The 19,883-nt window shown below is 54.1% G+C and overlaps 2 protein-coding genes across 2 annotated transcripts in view; one reads left to right on the top strand and one right to left on the bottom strand.

Moving 5' to 3' along the window:
• Nucleotides 1–10,175, top strand: part of CTSF (cathepsin F) — a 22,774-nt gene extending 12,599 nt beyond the window's left edge. Inside the window, exons 6-14 of the mRNA XM_074957847.1 lie at nt 71–184; nt 443–588; nt 2,225–2,321; nt 3,389–3,469; nt 3,967–4,086; nt 4,579–4,643; nt 5,180–5,270; nt 5,865–5,923; nt 6,413–10,175. Coding sequence (XP_074813948.1) covers nt 71–184; nt 443–588; nt 2,225–2,321; nt 3,389–3,469; nt 3,967–4,086; nt 4,579–4,643; nt 5,180–5,270; nt 5,865–5,923; nt 6,413–6,487 — 848 coding nt within the window. The 3' untranslated portion in view covers nt 6,488–10,175. The remainder of the gene's footprint in view (nt 1–70; nt 185–442; nt 589–2,224; nt 2,322–3,388; nt 3,470–3,966; nt 4,087–4,578; nt 4,644–5,179; nt 5,271–5,864; nt 5,924–6,412) is intronic.
• Nucleotides 10,176–11,592: 1,417 nt separating this feature from the next.
• On the bottom strand, nt 11,593–13,962 carry LOC141991438 (cystatin-like). Its single transcript, XM_074959733.1, has 3 exons — nt 13,660–13,962; nt 12,906–13,025; nt 11,593–11,679 (listed from the first exon to the last, which is right to left on the bottom strand). Exons 1-3 carry the CDS (start codon nt 13,960–13,962, stop codon nt 11,593–11,595), a joined length of 510 nt encoding a protein of 169 aa, XP_074815834.1.
• Nucleotides 13,963–19,883: the final 5,921 nt, after the last annotated feature.

The following is a 19,883-nucleotide window of genomic DNA, read 5'->3' as shown; positions in this document are numbered from 1 at the left end:
CCCCCTGTATCTTGGACACACTCCCTGTCTCACAATGACTCTGACTCCCTGGGTCTGTTGCCCTGTTTAGAAACCGAGAGGCGTTTGCAGATCTTTGCGGAGAACCTGGAAAAGGCTCGGACGATCCAGGAGCTGGACCAGGGCACGGCCGAGTACGGAGTCACCAAGTTCAGCGACCTGACGGGTGAGAGGGGTGATGGCTTTGCACTCAGTATGCCCATGGAGCCCTGGCAGCACACCCTACAGGGAAGGGCTAGGAGCTCCCTGCTCTCTACGCCTGGGGCCAGGGCTGGAGTAGCTGGGAGCTCTCCCCACAGCCAGCTCTCCTGCCCCACTCTCTGCAGCGCCCCCTGCCAGGGGAGATCATAGGCAAGTACCCTGGGCTTCCTGTGTCTCCTGAGTCCTGGGCGTTTCTCCAGAGCTGCCCTCTGTCTCATTTCAGAGGAGGAATTTCGCTCCCTGTACCTGAATCCGCTGCTGGCTAAACTCCCGGCCCGGCCCATGAAACCGGCTGCCATCCCCAGCGACCCGCCTCCTGCCGAATGGGACTGGCGGGAGCGTGGGGCCGTCACTGACGTCAAGGACCAGGTGGGTTTCCATGGCTACATTAACCCGCCTCCCCTGACAGCCGCAGCTGCAGAGCTTAGGCCAACATAACCTGCTGTGGCACTCTGTCTCCCGCTAGTGGCTAGACCAGGTATAGCGGCTGAGGCGGCTAATGCCTCTGAGCTAATGTACCTGGTTTAGAACAAGCTGTCGAGGCTCAGGGAGGTAGATCCAGAGGTTGTGGGTTTGATCCCTGCGTGCGACCCTTCCAGGGATGTCATGTCACCAGTGCTAATATAGCTGTCTCTGTCTCATCCCAAAGAGCACAGGCAGCGTCCTCTGCTGCGAGAGGCCAGGCTCTGTGGATGAGGGGAAAGCAGTGGACGGGTTGTTCCTTGACTTTAGCAAAGCTTTTGACACGGTCTCCCACAGTATTCTTGCCAGCAAGTTAAAGAAGTATGGGCTGGATGAATGGACTATAAGGTGGATAGAAAGTTGGCTAGATTGTCGGGCTCAACGGGTAGTGATCAATGGCTCCAGGTCTAGTCGGCAGCCGGTATCAAGTGGAGTGCCCCAAGGGTCGGTCCTGGGGCCAGTTTTGTTCAATACCTTCATTAATGACCTGGAGGATGGCGTGGATTGCACCCTCAGCAAGTTTGCAGATGACACTAAACTGGGAGGAGAGGTAGATACGCTGGAGGGCAGGGATAGGATACAGAGGGCCCCAGACAAATTAGAGGATTGGGCCAAAAGAAATCTGATGAGGTTCAACAAGGACAAGTGCAGAGTCCTGCACTTAGGACGGAAGAATCCAATGCACCGCTACAGACTAGGGACCAAATGGCTCGGCAGCAGTTCAGCAGAAAAGGACCTAGGGGTTACAGTGAACGAGAAGCTGGATATGAGTCAACAGTGTGCCCTTGTTGCCAAGACGGCCAATGGCATTTTGGGATGTATACGTAGGGGCATTGCCAGCAGATCGAGGGACGTGATCGTTCCCCTGTATTCGACATTGCTGAGGCCTCATCTGGAGTACTGTGTCCAGTTTTGGGCCCCACACTACAAGAAGGATGTGGAAAAATTGGAAAGACTCCAGTGGAGGGCAACAAAAATGATTAGGGGACTGGAACACATGAGTTATGAGGAGAGGCTGAGGGAACTGGGATTGTTTAGTCTGCGGAAGAGAAGAATGACGGGGGATTTGATAGCTGCTTTCAACTACCTGAAAGGGGGTTCCAAAGAGGATGGATCTAGACTGTTCTCAGTGGTAGCTGATGACAGAACAAGGAGTAATAGTCTCAAGTTGCAGTGGGGGAAGTTTAGGTTGGATATTAGGAAAAACTTTTTCACTAGGAGGGTGGTGAAACACTGGAATGTGTTACCTAGGGAGGTGGTGGAATCTCCTTCCTTAGATATTTTTAAGGTCAGGCTTGACAAAGCCCTGGCTGGGATGATTTAGTTGGGGATTGGTCCTGCTTTGAGCAGGGGGTTGGACTAGATGACCTCCTGAGGTCCCTTCCAACCCTGATATTCTATGATTCTATGACTGGAGTAGCTGGGGGTTTCCCAGCAGTCAGCATTCCCACACCATTTCCTGATGGGGTTTGGAAGGGTCTGAGGGTTTGGGACATTGACGTGTCACTCGTGGGCCATCATCTGTCTGGCCTTGTGTTTCCAGGGTATGTGCGGCTCCTGCTGGGCTTTCTCTGTCACCGGCAACGTGGAAGGACAGTGGTTCCTGCGCCGGGGGTCTCTCGTCTCACTCTCGGAGCAGGGTACGTGGCTGGCAGTTGTCGTGTAAAGAAAAGGAGTACTTGGGGCACCTTAGAGACTAACCAATTTATTTGAGCATATGCTCAGTTGGTTAGTCTCTAAGGTGCCACAAGTACTCCTTTTCTTTTTGCGAATACAGACTAACACGGCTGTTACTCTGAAACTTGTGGCATAGGAGCCAGAGCTGGGCTGTGACACATATAAGGGGGATCCCTTATCCAGGGCCCTGTGGCTCTCCCAGCCTGCACTGCCCAGTCTTGCCACATGGGGAGCTCCCTGAGTCCTGGGCTGTTTAGCCAGGAGAGGGAGCGCATCGCATGGCTGGTGCCCCAGAGAGCCTGACCAATTCCCAGGCTTTCTGGACCTAGCTGGTTTCCCGGAGACGATGGCTCTTCGGAAATTCCTGTTAAGAGTCGATCCCTGCACCAGAGTGAAGAACCCAAACTTGCTTTGAGGAGAAGGGGGGTTGGTTGCTGGGTTCCTCCTCCCACTCCTTATTGGGGGTGGGGGTCAGGAGGTGGGAGCTAATCCCCCTTCAGTGCCCTGATCTCCCCAGAGGTGTTTGCAGCTTCCTCTGTGATTTCAGCACTGTCAGCAAACCTGACCAGGCAGCCCCAGTCAAAAGCGGGGGACCCTGTCGTGTTGAGCTCTACACAAGACCCTGACTGAGGTCGCTCCTTGCCCCCGGTGCTGGACAGACACACAGTGAGACAGTCCCTGCCCTGCAGAGCTTCCATTCTAACTAGACCAGGGTGAGGGCGAAAATGTGCACAGAGGGGGGAAGGAGCTTGCCGCAGGTCAGTGGCAGGGCTGGGAATAGAACCCAGGTGTCCTGACTCCCTAGTCCAGTGTCCCACGCTACCTGCTGAACGCCTGTGGCGGAAAGAGATATGGAGGAGCCAACAGGGGGTGGGGACAGCTTTGAGGCCAGCAAAGCTTTGGGAGACCCTAACGGAGCCTCGGGAGTGGCTCCAGCTGGCCACGAACATCCCAGCTGGGAGGCTGTTCCCTGGGGGGATGGGAACCTGAGAGCCTCGTGTTGGTAAGAGGCCAGTCTCTCTCCCTGCAGAGCTGGTGGACTGCGATGGACTGGACCATGCCTGCGGAGGGGGACTGCCTTCCAATGCGTATGAGGCCATTGAGCGGCTAGGTGAGCTCAGGACCATCCAGGCCCAATGCAGGGAGGTCAAGGCCTCATCCTGACTGGGGCAAATAGGAGAAGCTCAAGGGTTGGGCAGTTAAGGAAGATGAGCAGTTGTTACTAGCTGAGGTAAAATAGAATAGCAGGGATGGAACTGAGGGGCATTGGCAGGGCTGTATGCGGGGGAAACCTGGGGCTGCGGTAGCAGGGGGCTGCGGGTTGGGATTGAGGGGCATTGGCTGGGCTGTATGCGGGGGAAACCTGGGGCTGCGGTAGCAGGGGGCTGCGGGTCGGGATTGAGGGGCATTGGCTGGGCTGTGGGTGGGGGTGATGGGGAGCCTAGGGCTGGGGTTGGAGGGGGCTGCGGGTCGGGATTGAGGGGCATCACAGAGCTTTTCCAGATCCCTGTAGTCTTGTACAAGCCCCAGGCGAGTTCCCTGCGGCAGGATCTGTCTCTTAGCCCCTGGCATTATTAACCCTCCCTTCCCGGGGATCGCTCCTTCAAGGTGGCCTGGAGACAGAGGGTGACTATAGCTACGAGGGCCACAAGCAGAGCTGCAGCTTCTCCGCCACCAAGGTGGCCGTCTACATCAACAGCTCTGTGGAGATCTCCCGCGATGAGACTGGTGAGTCTGGGTTCCTCCTACTGCCTCTGCTCTGCCTCCTCCTAACTCCAGTCACTGGGGCCTGGTATGGGGAGGGAGGGAGACTCGGAGCTGCCTGTGGAAAAGACCTGCCCTTCCACACAGCTTTGTGTGTTAGGGTAGATTGGGACCCTGTGTTGTTTCAGGAGCTGCCCAGAACTCCCAGGAGAGATCTTCCCCCACGTCATGCCAGGCGCTGCACAGACAGTCCTGCCCTAAAGAGTGTGGGAGGGGAAAGGCAGGCACAGAGCAGGGAAGGGCGTTGTCCAGAGTCACGCAGCCTGCGAGTGCCAGAGGCCCAGAGAGACCTGGCTGCAAGGAGCACAGGGAACCTCATGAGCCATGTGAGGCCGAGACCCCTTGGAGGCTGCTGATGCCTGGCGGATTGTGGCTCTCTGCCCCCTTCCCAGCCAGCTCTGCGATAGACCCAGCGCCCCTGTCACAGCCCAAACTCACCCGTCCTGTCTGTTCCAGAGATCGCGGCATGGCTGGCGAAGAATGGACCCATCTCCATTGCACTCAATGCTTTCGCTATGCAGGTGAGCAGATGCTTCGGGGCAGAGCCACCTGCTCCCACATCCTTATAGACTGGGTGGGATTGCAGTGGAGTTCAGACTCGCTGGTTTGTTACAGCCTGGCGCGGGCGGGCGGGCGGGGATGCAGCATGTGCCTCCGATAAAGAGCTGTGTGAAGGCCCTGAGGCTGCTGACATGTCCTACCCTGGCCCTGGGGCTCTCAGAATGAGGGGTTAAAACCTGGGACCTGAGTTCTAGCTGAAGTCAGGTGGTATTGGATTCAGTGGGATGCCAGAGAGTGAGCATTCAGCTGGGGGGGGCTCTCCCTTTGCAGTCAGTACTGCCCCAATACCTGGGCTTGGCACTAGGTGGTGCTGTTATACAGGGCAAGGGCTCAGTAAGGGGCACTCTGCATCCCAGAGGTGGTCAGCACTGGGCAAGGGATCCCTGTATTAAAAAGCCCTGTGCTCCACCCTAAGGGCAGCTGCATCTCGGTGGCATTGTGGGGATCTGTGCAGTTAGCTCGCTAATGTTATGTTCCTCATCTCCCTCCCCTTCAGTTCTACAGGAGGGGGGTCTCCCACCCCTTCAGGCTCCTTTGCAACCCCTGGATGATTGACCACGCGGTGCTGCTGGTGGGGTATGGGACACGTAAGTGACGCTAGTCTGGAATCCACAGGAGGGCCCCCCACGCCTCAGGGACGTTGATTCCCTAGGCTCCCTTAAACCTAATGAGCCACCTTGGGCACCATCCTGTTTCCCTCCAGAACTGGCCTTGCTGGCCCTTCCTCCGTACTGTCCAGCCTAGAGCAGGTAGTTCTCATTGCCACCAGCATGTGTCACTGTTGAGCCAACTCCCTGCTGCTCCCAGCTTTCTCTCATGGATTTGTACTGACCAGAGGCACAGAGAGGGGAGGTGGCTAGCTTAAAGGCATAGTGAATCTGGCAGAATCAGAGAGAAACCCTGGTATCCTGGCGCCCAGCTCTGCTCTAACCACTAGACCCTACTCCCCTCCCAGCGGTGGGGATAGAACCCAAGAGTCTGGGTACTACTAGGACCAGTTTCTATAATCTACAGAATCCCCCTTGCTATAAAAGTGGAAGCTGACAGCAGGGGCTCAGGCAGTGCTGGCTAATGCTGCAACACCCCCTGGCAGCCTGGGCTCTGCCCCAGCCATGTATCAGGAACTGTCCAGCCCCCTCTCCTCAAACTTAGCCTTCATGATGGACCTTTCTACCTTCCAGGTGACCGCACCCCCTTCTGGGCCATCAAAAACAGCTGGGGCAAGAACTGGGGCGAGCAGGTGAGTCCAGTAAGAAGCAGCTGGTGCCCATGCTGTGGGTGTGGGCTGGGATAGAGACTGCTCGGGCCACCTGGCTTTGTTCCTCTTCTCCCAATCCCTCTCCCCTACACTGGCTGCCTGGCTTTCCCATCCTTCCCCCAGCCCCATCTCCAGGGAGGGGAGGCTAGGCATCCTCCCAGGAGCAGCTCATGCTGCCCTCCCTCTGTTTTCTCCCACGTTTCCAGCCTGGCCTAGTTCCCCAGTATCATCCCTGGCAGCAGAGAGCCAGGGCTGGGCAGCAGTGGGTAGAAAAGGGGATCTTCCTCAGGGCTGCTGGACACAGACCAGTCCTTGTGGTTCTCCTGGGATTCCCAGCCTGCACCTCCCAGTCTTGCCACAGGGAGGTGCACAAAGCTAAGCCACAATGAGCAGGTGCTGGGTGAATTAGGCCGGGAGTAGTGGCTTGCTGGCTGATGGGAACCCCCAACCCCTCTTTTTTTCCTTTTCCAGGGCTACTACTACCTGTACCGGGGCAGCAGAGCCTGCGGGATGAACACCATGTGCAGCTCAGCTGTGGTGGACTAGACACTGCAGGACCTCCCCCACCCCACCTCCCTGTGAATCCCCTCCTCTGTGTCTCACTACCCTGCCCCCAGTCACTGCCCCAGCCCCCAGCACCAGCCGTGCTAGGGCCTGCTAGCTTCCCTAGAGCATAGGAGAGGGACTTGAGAAGGGGGGAAGGCCCTGGCTAAGCTGGGGGAGATGCCACAGTGTGGAAACGCAAAGGGGCCGGGGAGAGACTTGACTTGGGGCTGGCGGATCAGCAGGAAAGGGGAGGCTGTGCCATGCCACCAGGGGGCGCTCATGCATGCATCTTGAGCCCAGAAGGGAGCCCCCTGCCCTGGAGAATGCCACCCAGAAAGAGCTGGGCTAGGATTTCCACTGCAGAATTTGTCCTTATGGGCCATCTCCCAGGGCTGCATCTTTGCAAGCTCTCCCACTGCTGAGGCTCCTGGCTTTTCCCTCCCCCCGCCAGCTGAGGTCAGTGGGACAGACTTTGTGGAGTGAAAGGCCACCTAGAATGGGATGCTGGTGCTGGGACTGGAGCTGCTGCCCAGTCTATGCTACAGTCCCTTGGGCCTCCTCCAGCCATGGGTTTGTGCAATATCCTGGAACGGTGTTTGTGCAATATCCTGGCCACTCATCTCGTGTTCCTCCCCCTGCCCCACTGAGCTGGAACCAGGGGTCTCGGCTCCCAGCACGAGGGCTGCTTTTCAACCCACGCTCTGGAGGCAGCTTGCTCTCTCATGGCAGAGAAATGTTCCCCCCCCCAGTTTGCTTTCATTGGTGGATTCAACACAGTCCCTGCCAGATGTGCCTGTTCCCATCGGGGGGGGGCACTTTGAAAAGCTGGAAACCCTAATTTCCATATGCCATCCCTGGCCCTAATTCTGATACGCTGCCCCTAGCTGGAGCTGCTGCTTCTCTCTGGACCAGGAGCTGGGCCTGCTGGTTTCCATTTTTCTAGCCTGCTTGGCTGGGTCTATTACAGGGAAACACTAAGGATTACGCTAAAGATGGGGCATTAAGCCCATGAAACTGACCAGTCTCTAGATTCTGCACCCCTCCCTGCCAAAACCATTTTTGCTCCTGTCTCATGTCTTGGGGCAGGGGTTTCAAAAGCTTCAATTTTGGGGGTGGGACCTTGAAGGAGCCTGGGTTTACAAAGGACAGGCCCTTGAGTCACACTCCCACCCAGCTGTGGCTTTTGGAAAACATTAATTGCGGTGCCCCAAATTCTCCTGGCTCTCAGGGAAATGGAGGCTGCTTTGCAGGAGGGGAGACTAGACTGCAGGCTACAGCCAGGTTTGGCCCTAGACCAAGTGGTGCCTCCGGTGAGGAGTGGCTTCGGTGCCCCCCCTCCATTTGTTGAATTTTTGAATACCTTACAGCACCCCGAGCCCAGCACCCCAGGCAGTTGCCTGCCCCTAAATCCGGCCCTGGGTACGGCCAGCTACTGTTTAGCTGAGATTTCCTCCCCTGGCTCTCCTTTCATTGCCAGGTGGGCAGTCCTCCCTCTGGGCTCCCCTTACAGGGCAGAGTGGAAGAAAAGCTCCCTTAAATTCCAGAGCTCAGTCCTGGCACCAGCTTGCATGTGAGCAGGGCTGGCCAGCCAGGAAATCTCTCTTGGAGGCAGCAGTTCTCTGGGAGGGTGGAGGAAGGGAGCTTGGAGCACTGCATGCTGGGAGTCGTAGTCCACCTACGTCACACATGTGCTGTATTTTTCAGGTTTCAGAGTAGCAGCCGTGTTAGTCTGTATCCGCAAAAAGAACAGGAGGACTTGGGGCCCCTTTTTCAGCCACTCTGGTGTTGCAATTTGGCTCTGAGCGAAGAGAATCCAGCTTTCCTTTAATGCCAAACTGGCTTTCCCAGGCTCCCAGACAGGAGCGTTAATATCCTGCCTGGAGCTGGTCAGAAAATATGTGATTTTTTTCAGTGGAAAGATGTGATTTTTTTTATTTTTTTTCAAGAATGCAAAAAAAAAAATTGATTCTGAAAAGCTGCCAAGCTGGGCTCCTTGGTCAAACTGCATCTCCCATGATGCATTGTAGTCTCCTCTCTTGCTGGCTAACCCCAGTGCCTCATGGGAGTTGTAGTTTAGGTGCTTCTTGTGTCCATTCTCCTCTGCAGACTGGGATCCTTACTCAGGCTAACCTCCCATGGTACACTGTGCTCTCCCCTTTTGGGGAGGCAAAGGTGGTGTGTCATGGGAGATGTAGTCTGGGGAGCACAGTCCGTAAGGGGGAATAGGGACACGAAGCATCTGAACTGCACTCCACTGTGGCATTGTGGTAGCCTGTGGGAACTGGAATATTTAATTGCCAAACTATTTTGATTGCCGGGTGTTTGGTTTTTTTGACACAGAAACAAAAACAATCTAGATTTTTTTTTTCACCAAAACCAGATCGTTTTCACGAAATATTCCTTTCGGTGAAAACGTAATTTCCTGCAGGAAAACCAGCTGGGTCAGACAGTTTTTGCCCAGCCTATATGCTGCCTCCACTGCAGCCTTGTCCCTTCCCATGCAGGGGGTGGGCAGGTGCAGTCTACACTAGACCTCCTGGCTTCTGCTGCCAGCTCTGCTGCTGCCAATCTGCGTGGTCTGTGGGCAAGTCCCTTCCCCTTATCTGTACAGCAAACATGGGCTATACCCCCTCCCCGGGGTGCAAATTCATATAGGAAGCCCTTTGTTCAGGCAAAGTGTTATTGTCAGAGTAGGTGATCAAAGTTGGGGAAGATGGGGGGGGAAGCTCCGTGGCTCCCTATATCTCCTGCCCCATCCCCCAAGCATTGGTGTAAGTCCACAGTAGGATATGGTCGAATAGGCCTAGCTGTGATCTCGCTGCTAAAACCGTTCCATTACATTTGATTCTTTCCGTTTCGCAGAGCCGCACGTAGCACAGGTTGGGGGCTCTGAACGAACGCTGCTAGAGGCTCGCTGCAGTATTTCCCCTCCGGGGGCTCCATGGTCAAACGCACTTTGAAAGTGGATTTGCACAAGGCAAGGGGGCAGTAGCCTTTTGTGATTCTGCTTTATGCCTGCCCAGGAAGGATCTAGTCCTCCCGGTGTGTTACTGAGTGACTGGGGTTTTAGTGCCATACGTCACATCATCACCAGCCCAGATCTGTCCTAAGCAATAAAGAAAAGCCTGCAGGTTGTTGGGTTTTTTCCCCCTCCATTCTGGAAACTCAGGACTGAATTAGCTGATCGGGGTTTCTGGCTCACGGACTGAAATGGCACAGAAAGGGGGCTGGAGTTCTGATCCTTTGTGGGACTGAACCCCTGCTTAAAAGCACGGGCACTTGTCCCAGATAGACCACAGCAAGGAAGCTGCATGTGCAGGTAGGACGAAAGTTCAGCGCACCATGGCCTACCTCCCAGACGTGGGAGGAACAACGGGCTGCGGTTTGTTAAGCACTTTGCTTTTGGAGGATGCTGTTACAAGCGGAGGAGCAAGGAGGGGGTGTGTGAGAGGCTTTTTGGTGGCAAAGCTGGATTTTCCCCCTTGTCGTTTGCATGGAGAAAAATTCTGCATGGTTTGTAACAGAAAAATGCGAAGGGCTGTTCTCTGTGCCTGATCTGTGCACCTGGAGGAGAGGGAGGGCAGGCTGGGCCTGCCACAGAGCAGTTGTAGCAGGAGCTCAGAGCGATGCTATAGAGTTTGATGTTCCTTGATCTGCGTTGTACACTAATAATAAATGATGAACCCAGTGCCTGAGCTGCATTTTCTCTCTGGGGCCGCAGGACCCCCTCCCCCCCCAAAACAGTAAAGTTGCAAAGCAGCACCCCTAAGTGGACTTACCATGGGCAAGGTGGAAGTGAAATGAAATTGAGGGCACCTCCCTCCCTTAGACCACTGTGATCACCCAGTCTGACCCTAGGCCTGCCCTGAAGTGATTCCTGGTTGCACTATAGCACGTACTTCAGACAAAAATCCAAGCTTGATTTAAAAATGGCCAGAGAATCTACCCCATGCCCTGGGAGGTTGTTCCAGTGGTTAATTCCCCCCACTACTAACAATTATTTCCAGTCTGTTTTGTGTCTAGGTTCAGCTTCCAGCCCTTGAAGCTTTTAAAGGTACAGCAGTTTTCACTCCCGCTCCCACCAGTGCAGAGGGATTTGAACCCATTATCCTTGGGAACTCATGGTTACAAGATACCAAGGCCAAGTAATGGGATTCAGAAAGGGAGTGGACGGTTCTGTGGGTAACAAGAACATGCAAGTTCCAGTAGATTTAACACATTTTGAAGTGGGTTGGATCTCAAGCTGATGGCTTTGGGCCATGAACCACCAGCCTCTAAATTATCCCATCACTGCTGCAGCTCAACTATTGGTGACAGGCTACTGGGTGCAAATCTCAACGTAAATGCCTTGCCCTAGAGTGATTGACTCCAGGGAGTTACTGGGGATGTTCACACCAGCGCGTGCCCGTTGGCGCTGCTGCAGCAGGCCTGGACCAGGGGCTCACATCAGTCGAGCCCCATCAGTGGAGTAACAGCAGGGCAAATTGACATGAGTGGGCGCACGGCCTGGGTATGTGATGATTGCAAATGCCAGATCCCAGGGTGGTTTGGGGGGAAATGTTCGGTGACTGGCTTCTAGCCTTGGCCCCTGTGTGAGTGTGTGAAGTGCCCAGAGCCTCACAGGAGACACTGAAGGACAAGTGTGTGTCCTGAGTGTGTGTGTGGGGGGAGGGGAGGGGAGGGGTTTTTTAGAGCCATGCAAATAGTGCTGGGAATTTGGACATAAGTGCGTGGGGGGAGGGTAAGAGGCAGATGGAGCAATAAAAAATAACCAGCCATTGAGCCGACCATGGTGAGATGCTGCAGTAAAGTGATTTATTGCTGCTGGTGAAGCAGGTCCAAGACCCAGCAGTAAGGGAAAGAGCCCAGAGGCTTCAGTTATGTCATTAAACGGATTAGAAGTCAGTGGGGAAGCAGAGGAATTGGTTGATTTCTTCTGATCCCAGTTTGGATTCAAGACACTGATCTCCTGCCACGTGCTGGGAATAAGGCTGGGGGAATAAAGAAAAGAAGTGCGAGAGGGAGCCGGTCTGTCTCCTGCGAAGCTTTGATGGTGGAGCAGACGTTTTGGCTCATGGTCATCTTGGCGTGAGCTAGAGCAGGGCTCAGTGACTGACCGAGTTGCATTGCTGACCTATCTGTGTCCTCTTGAGCCAGGGCTGAGACCAGATCTGGAACTCACAGCGCACTTTCTAGGGGTGGAATGAAGCACATTAGAATGGGGGTGACTCTCAGAGGGGTGCCCAGTAAAACCCAGCTGTCCTCCTCCCCCCAGCCTCACACCATAACTGTGGGCAAGTCATGTAGCTCCGTGCCTCAGTTTCCCCACTCGTAAAAAGGAAGGGGGTGTGAAGCTAAAGTCATTGCTGTGTGTGCAGTGGGGAGATGCTATGGATGTGTGGGGCATCAAAATACAGAGCTAACAGAGCTCAGTGTCCGGTACGTCTACACCCCTGTATTTCATGTGTTTATCCTCACACCCACCCCGGGCGGCAGGGCAGTGCTACTAGCCCCAGTCTACAGATGGGGAACCCAAGGCACAGAGAGAAGAAGCGACTGGCTCAGGCTCACACGGGGAGTCTGGCAGAGCAGGGAATAAAACCCAGCTTCCCTGGGCCTCAGATAAGTGACCTCCCCACTCCCCATCTTTGTGACTCTGCCATGCCCAGCAGTTCCTGGCCCCTACCCCAGGATCAGCTCCCAGCTCAGGCAATGCCAGGTTTTAACCTCCCTCCCATTCTGTGCCCAGCAACTCCTGCTATTTCCCCTCCAGTTTGATACACAAAGAGCCGGCTACTATTGGAGGTGGATTGGGCTGGGAAAGCAGCAAGGACAAGAACAGCAAAGGGCTCCAGGCTACCTCCCTCTGCACCACATCAAGCAAATCCCCCACTCCCATCTGCGCCTTCTCCAAGGCCAGCAGAGGTTGGTTGGTTGCAATCCAGGCTCGCAATAGATTCTGGCTGAGCTGCCTCCCATCCCCACCGCAGTGTGGAATTGGGGCAGGGCTGGGCCCCACTATTTAGGAGCAGATGATGATGATGATGTTACGGTTTTACATGGTTTAGCCCCAATGGAAAGGTTTCCCTTTGCTCTGTTGTTCTCAAAAGCAGCACCCTGCAGAGAGCAGACCCCGGAGCCCGCAGTCAGAGCAACAGTGAGTGTGAGCCCCACCCTGGTCTGGGCCCCTCTTCCCCCTCCCACCGCTTGTCCAGTTAGATGGGAAGGGCTTTGTCACCGGGAGTGTCCCTCAGCTGGGCTCTACCCAGTGCCTGGCATGAGGGGACTCCACGCCCCGATCTCACTGGTGGGGATGCGGCTTTAAATAATTGTCTCAGAAAATCAATTCTTGGCAAACCAAACTGGTGCCTCAAACCCAGGAGCCAAACCCCGAATAGGTCCAGTCCCATCCTCTCACCTTCTGTTGGGGTGGGGGCGGCAGGGGGCACTTGCTGAGATCCACGGGTCCATCCTGGCTTTTCCTGCACAGTGTCTCCACCAGCTCCATGGTCAGATGTAGCATGAGCCCAGACACGACCTGCAGGGAGATTGAGGAGCCCGGCCTGGCAATGAGTCCCAGCACGATGCCCCCAGCCCTGCTCCCCGCCCCTGAATACCAGGAAACACGTGGGGCTGAGCTCTGAGCCTCCCCATTGCCACACGCTGCCCCTTAGGCCATGTCCAAGCAAGGGCAGTTGTGGAGGGGTCAGTCTGTCCCACCCAGGCTATGATCTGGGTTCAAAGCCCTTTGCAGGCATTAGGGGATTTGCTCCAAGTGCCCCAGGGGGCATTAATGCCCATTCCCGTGTCACAGAGCAAGGAGCAGGGAGTGAGGGGAGAGGGCAAAGTTAGCCAAAGGGCCTCCCACTGGGCGGCTCAGCTGGGAAATCCTTGGGCTGGGTTTTCAGTGGTGTTGGGGCAGCAGGACACCTAGGTGCCAGCCTCATTGCCCATCCCCACTGCGGGTCCAAACTATACATCTCCTTCCCCCTGCCCTTCCCCCCCGGTCCACATCTCACCAGATCCCTTTCACCCACACTCTGCAGCCTTACCCACCCCAGCTCTGAGCCCTGGATCCCAGCTCCACCAGACCCCTCATCTGGGGTTGCACCCACGGCACCTACACCTTTACCCCCCCTCACTTGCTCCCTGTAACACCTGCATCCACTCACCTGTCTCTGGGCGCTCAGCACCTGCAGCCCCTGGCTGTAGTAGGGGCTCTTACTGCGCTGGTTGTAGGTCTGTTCAGCTGCGTGAGCCGCCTGCTGGACTTCTGGGTCTGACACTGGCACATTCTGCAGCCCCCCAGCAATAGGGGTCCCCAGAGTGAGGGGAATCCCCAGGAGGAGCAGGAAGCACAACCAGGGACCTGCCACTGCTGCAGGGAGTGCCATGGCTGAGAATGGCCAGAGCTGGGGATGGGGTGCTAAGATATAGGCATGGAGTCCCACCCCCTGGGATGGCCCCACCCACATGGGGTAGAAAAATTCCACCCTACATTACATAAGACCCAAGTATAGATGGGAAATAAACCCCCAGGGCTTGATTCAGCCACTAAGGGCCAGGGGAAAGGGACCTTTATGGGGCAGGTCATCCCAGAATTTCCCCTTACGTGGGGCATTTCTGGAACCTTCCTCTGAAGCAACTGGCAATGGCCACTGTCATCGACGCGATGCCAGGTTACCTGGGCCCATTGGCCTAAATGAGTGTGGCCAGTCTTAGGAGAGCCCTGCCCGCAGTAGAGAGCCCCACCCACGGCACATGGAGAAACATCCCCTAACAGGGAGCCCCGCTAGCTGACAGATGGAGCCCTGCCCCTTGGAGGGGGCCCTGCCTCAGAGAAAAAGGCCAGGCCTCAGCTCCATTCCCCTGTTGGTCAGCTAGTAGTTGGGCAATGGGCACCAACTGATCTTTTTGCTTGTCCCAAATCCATAGTATTTATGGACAAGGGAGGGACGGGCGCAAAGAGACTGGTCGCCAGTGACTCTCATTCAGTGTTGTCTGCCGTGGCCTCTGTTACATTCTCCTCGGTCTGCACGCTTGGCCATAGGGCCTGTGTCCCGATTGGAGTCAGAGAGGTGAGGGTCAGACAGAATCCACCTGGGCTCCCCTGGCATGGTGCTATCCCCACTGAAAGGTGGTGGTGTCCCAGAGCACATGCTATGTCCCTAAGCTGTACCCCCTCCTTCATTTTCTTTTTAATGACTGGTCAGGCCTAACCGCTTTCACTTGTGGTCAGGTTTATTCATGCCCAATTTTGCCCCGTTCCCCGTGAGGATTTGGGGGATCTGTCTGTACAGCTTATGAATTCTGGTTCATATTATGGAATGGTTCTTATGAAAATTGCTGTACCATGAACGCCAGTCCCGATGCGTAACCCTGTGCCCTCCCAGCCGGAGAGAGAGCAGGTCTTGCCCACGCTGCGGACAATGGAGAGTTCTTAGCTTTGATCAGAGAATAGTTATGCTAATGAGTGGACATCCTAGGGGAAACTGCTTGTACCCATCGTCTCTGAGGGGAGGGGGTTTAGGGGCCGTGAGTTGTTACCAAACCAGAGAGCAAAGGAAGCCAGGTGTTGTGAGGGGGTATGTGGGGAGAGTCACATGGGGAAGTTGAGGTGTGACCCACAGGATGGCTGTCAGGGGGAAGGAATGGGAGGGTCAGACTGGCAAAGGGAGGCACGCTGGGGAAGAAGCCTCCATGAGGAGAAGCAGCCCTGAATGTAGGGCTGCATGAGGCGGGGGACTCCACCTGCCTGCGTGGACACAGATGATCTCCCAAGGCCCTCAGTGGGGGCTCGCACAGCATTTTGGGGCTAGGTGGTTTGTTGTGTCCTGTTGGGTCTGGGCTCTTTGTGCTCTGTCTGTTAAGCAGACGAGAGCCACGGGGTGAGAGGCTGGGCAAAGCGTGCGCGTGTTAAACAGCTGCCCCAGGCCTCCTGAGAGAGCTAAATGGTAACCAGGAGGCTCCCACCTCAGGTTGGGTCCTGGGACAGAGCAGACTGAAGGGGCTGTGCTGTACAGACCATAGTTGAATTGCGGCCTGAGTAACTGTGGTTGGCCAAATGTCCATGTTGGCGTTACTGAGAAATGCTTGAAGCAGCTTTTTGGGCTGCATGACAAAAGGTTATTAGGCTGAGGTCACTGTCCCCACCTTTTCACGTACACAGTGTCAGTAACTCAGTGTCATGAGGATGTGCCGAAATGACCCATCGTGTAATACTGATGGGCATTCAGTACATGCAGAGCATTAAGACACTTATGGCTGGCTTAAGCAGAAGTGTGTTACCAACTCCTCCTCATGTGGGCTGCTCACATGTCCTGCTTACAAAGACAATATCTCTGTGTGATCACCAAAGGGTTTTGCACAAAATGACCCCTTCAGGCTGGAATCTTCTTCTATGACCTCCGATGGAAATACCAACTTGTTGGTGCAGATGAGCTCGAGTCAACATGCTAGAATCTCCAGCATTGCCAGCCCCAAATGTTCAAAACTCATGAGCCAGGCCCCCCAAAAATCACGAGATTGTTTTTATATAATCTCATGATTTTAAAGCCAATCTATGAGGGGTTCTTTTTATTTAACTTCTGTTTTCAGGTGCACGGGGGGCACATTTTGAAGCTTTTGATACATCCACGAGGGCTAGAAACTTATTTTTCTTTAAGAATGAAGGTGAAGTCATCACATCGCCACTTGACTCCAGGAGCTGGGACTTTAAGGAAAACAATAATTATCATGAGACTCTGGGACTTTAAGGAAAACAATAATTATCATGAGACTCATGGCCAAATCATGAATTGGCAACATTGAATCTCTAACTGGACCAGGGTGGTCCCAAAGGTGGAGCAAGGGGACAGAGACGCCCACAAAAGATGTCAACCTTGTGGAAGGAAAGGGGGGATTCTCTCACACCAGTTGCACCTGAAGTCCTTCCCTGGACCAACCATTCAGAGAAGATGTGAAGAAATCTGACCCTCAGCTAACTGCAGCCTGAAGGTACAACTTAGGGCTGGTCTGCACTTAAAATGCTGATCGGCGCAGTTGCACCGATGCAGCTGCTCCACTGTAGCATTATAATGAAGACGCTCCTACGCTGACCGGAGAGAGCTTTCCCATTGGCGTCGATAATCACCTCCCCGAGAGGCAGTGCCTGTGTTGATGGGAGAAGCTCTCTTGCAGACATAATGCTGTCTACACGGGGGTTAGGTTGGTGTAACTACGTCACTAGTTGTGGATTTTTCAGTAGTTAGGTCTGCAGTGTAGACCAGAACTAAGGCTATGTCTACACTTAAAACACAATAGCAGCATAGCTATGCCACTGCGGTGCTTCAGTGTAGACACTTCCTGTGCCGATGGGAAGGGTTCTCCCATTGGCATCGGTAATCCAGCTCCCTGAGAGGCAGTAGCTCGGTGGATGGAAGAATTCTCCTGTTGATCTAGGGCGGTCTAAACTGGGGGTTAGGTTGGCTTCACTATGCTGCTCAGGCGTGTGGATTTCTCACCCTGGGTTGACCTACCTTTTTAGAGTGGACCAGGCCTTAGGTATACAGCGCCTTCACTAAAGTGCTACAGCTACATCTGTGCAGGTGCGCCAATGCAGGGCTTTCAGTGTAGCCCTGCCCTTGGAGTTACACTTTCTTAAAACAAAGGCAAGAGTTGGCTTTAGTATATTTAGCAGACTCTTAGCCCAGTTGAGTAGATTCACAGAAAGGCGTTCCTGTTCTCCCTTAGGTTTCCTGGGAAGTGCTGAAGTAATTCTTGTGGTTACGTTCTACATGGACATAATGACTCATTGTAGTGATTGGTGAGCTAGAGAAATTGAATAACTGATTTACTAACTGAATTTCAATTGTAACCTTGCATTGCCTTGAGTTCTATTTGGATCAGTTTAGGGAAATTCGGTGTAAGCAGGTTCTAAATGAATTCTTCCCTGACAGCTAGCTGGGAGAGGGAGAGACTTCCAGAGCAAACTGTATTTACATGAACACACCTACTCTGCTTAGATATCCAGCAGATAGAGCAGCGTTGCTCAAAATAATCAACTTTGGCTGGTGTTGGCTTACAAATCACTTTAGTGCTGAATGCAGGGGTAGTGAAATGTTGTTACCAATGTTGTTGGCATTATTGTATGAATACAGGAAAGCAGGACTGCTTAACCTGTCCCAAATGAGGGGGTCACCCTCAGCTGAAAGAACCTCATTAAGCCAGGGGCTCGAATACCAGGGCCCCGTGAACATAAGGGGGGTGAGGAGAGATATCTTAGCAGGCAGTGTAGATGGTCCCCAAGGGTCCTTCCCCCTACTGTTCAAAGAAAGAACTAAATAGGCTTCATTAGGAGCCTCTTTGTTATTTTAAATGCTCTATCAGGGCTGAAATCAGTTGTGGTCGGACTGTATTTCTGCCTAGCCTGCAAAGAGCTGAAAATTACAAAGAGACTGATGTGAAAAGGTTACAGCAAAGAGGCATGTGGCAGCAGAAGGTGACTGACAGCTGGTGAACGAGCGGCTGATGATGTACTGAGGAACTATGGCTGGTGGGATGGACAGCGGAGAGGAACCATGGCTGGCGGGGCAACCCGGTGGTGAGGAGCAGTGGCTGGCGGGGTGGCCAGAGGACACAGTGAGCGGCCAGTGGGAGAGCTGGCGGAGAGCTGCAGTGAGCAAGTGCCCAAGCAGTGGAGCAAGTAAGGTGCCTCCTTGCCCCCTTCCACCCAGGGTGGGAGATGAACTCTGCAGATGCACCTCTGAACTCGGGGTCTGCACTGACTAAGGACAGCAAATGTGAGGGGGTGCAGAGAAGGGTCAGGTAAGTTAAAGGGATGTTTGGGTTGCTTTACTTAAGACCCTGAGGGGAAAAGGATGCTGCCCACCCTACTTGGGGGTGGGTCTTTTACTCATGGTTTATGTTTATGAACACTGTTTGTGGTGTTTTCCCAAATTAACACCGAGTTACTTCCCTCCTTTTATTAAAAGTTTCTTTTCTATACTCAGACTCTGTGCTTGCGAGAGGGGAAGTTTTGCCTCTCCGAGGCGCCCGGGGTGGTGTGTCATTATCCCAGGTTACTGGGTAGGGGCTCGGTCTGGTTCTGTGTTGTATTGGTGGAAAGGAACCCCTAGATATTGAACCCAGCCCTGGTTGCTGCTGGCTCCACCTGGCAGAAGGGTTACACAGAAGTGACTTAGGCTTTTGTCAACACTGGCACTTGTTAAAAGTTTTGTAATTCAGGGGTGTGAAAAACACACACCCCTGAACGACAAAAGTTGTAATGACGAAAAGCGCCAGAGTCGACAGTGCTTCGTCCGCGGGAGATGCTCTCCCGGCCATGAAGCTACCGCCCCTCGTTGGGGGTGGTTTCATTTTGTCATCAGGAGAGGGAGGGCAGGCTGGGCTTGCCACAGAGCAGTTGTAGCAGGAGCTCAGAGCGATGCTGTAGGGTTTGATGTGTCTTGATCTGGGTTCTACACTAATAATAAATGACGAACCCAGTGCCTGAGCTGCATTTTCTGTCTGGGGCCGCAGACCCGCCCCCCGCCCCCAAACAAGGGGGTGCTGCTTTGCAGCTTTAAAGTGGACTTTCCATGGGTAAGGAGGAAGTGAAGTGAAATTGAGGGCACCTCCCTCCCTTACACTCCTCGGCTATGCTCACCCCATCAGTTCCAAGACCTATTTCTCTGCCTGCTTTTAGAGAGTCACAGACTGTGAGGCCAGCAGGGCCCACTGTGATCACCCAGTCTGACCTCCTGTGTCACAGGCCCTAGGCCTGCCCTGAAGTGATTCCTGGTTGAACTACAGCACATACTTCAGACAAAAATCCAAGCCTGATTTAAAAATGGCCAGAGAATCTACCCCACGCCCTGGGAGGTTGTTCCAATGGTTAATTCCCCCCACTACTAACAATTATTTCCAGTCTGTTTTGTGTCTAGGTTCAACTTCCAGCCCTTGGAGCTTTTAAAGTACAGCAGTTTTCACTCCTGCTCCCACCAGTGCAGAGGGATTTGAACCCATCCGTGGTAGTACTGGAAGCCACTAAACTATCCTTAATCTACGGGGCCAGGAGAAATACTTTCCCCACATGCCATTATCCTTGGGAACTCATGGCTACAAGATCCTAAGGCCAAGTAATTGGATTCAGAAAGGGAGTGGACGGTTCTGTGGGTAACTCGAACATGCGAGTTCCAGTAGATTTAACACATTTTGAAGTGGGTTGGATCTCAAGCTGACGGCTTTGGGCCATGAACCCCCAGCCTCTAAATCAGTGGTTCCCAATCTTGGGATTCTGCTTGTACAGGGAAAGCCCCTGGGAGGCTGGGCCAGTTTGTTTACACGCTGCGTCGGCGAGTTCGGCCGATCACGGCTCCCACTGGCCGCGGTTCACTGCTGCAGGCCAATGGGGGCT

Source organism: Natator depressus, chromosome 7 (assembly GCF_965152275.1).
Source record: "Natator depressus isolate rNatDep1 chromosome 7, rNatDep2.hap1, whole genome shotgun sequence".
Taxonomy (NCBI): domain Eukaryota; kingdom Metazoa; phylum Chordata; order Testudines; family Cheloniidae; genus Natator; species Natator depressus.
The sequence above is the reverse complement of the archived record's forward strand: the minus strand, read 5'-3'. Positions and strand labels throughout refer to the sequence as shown.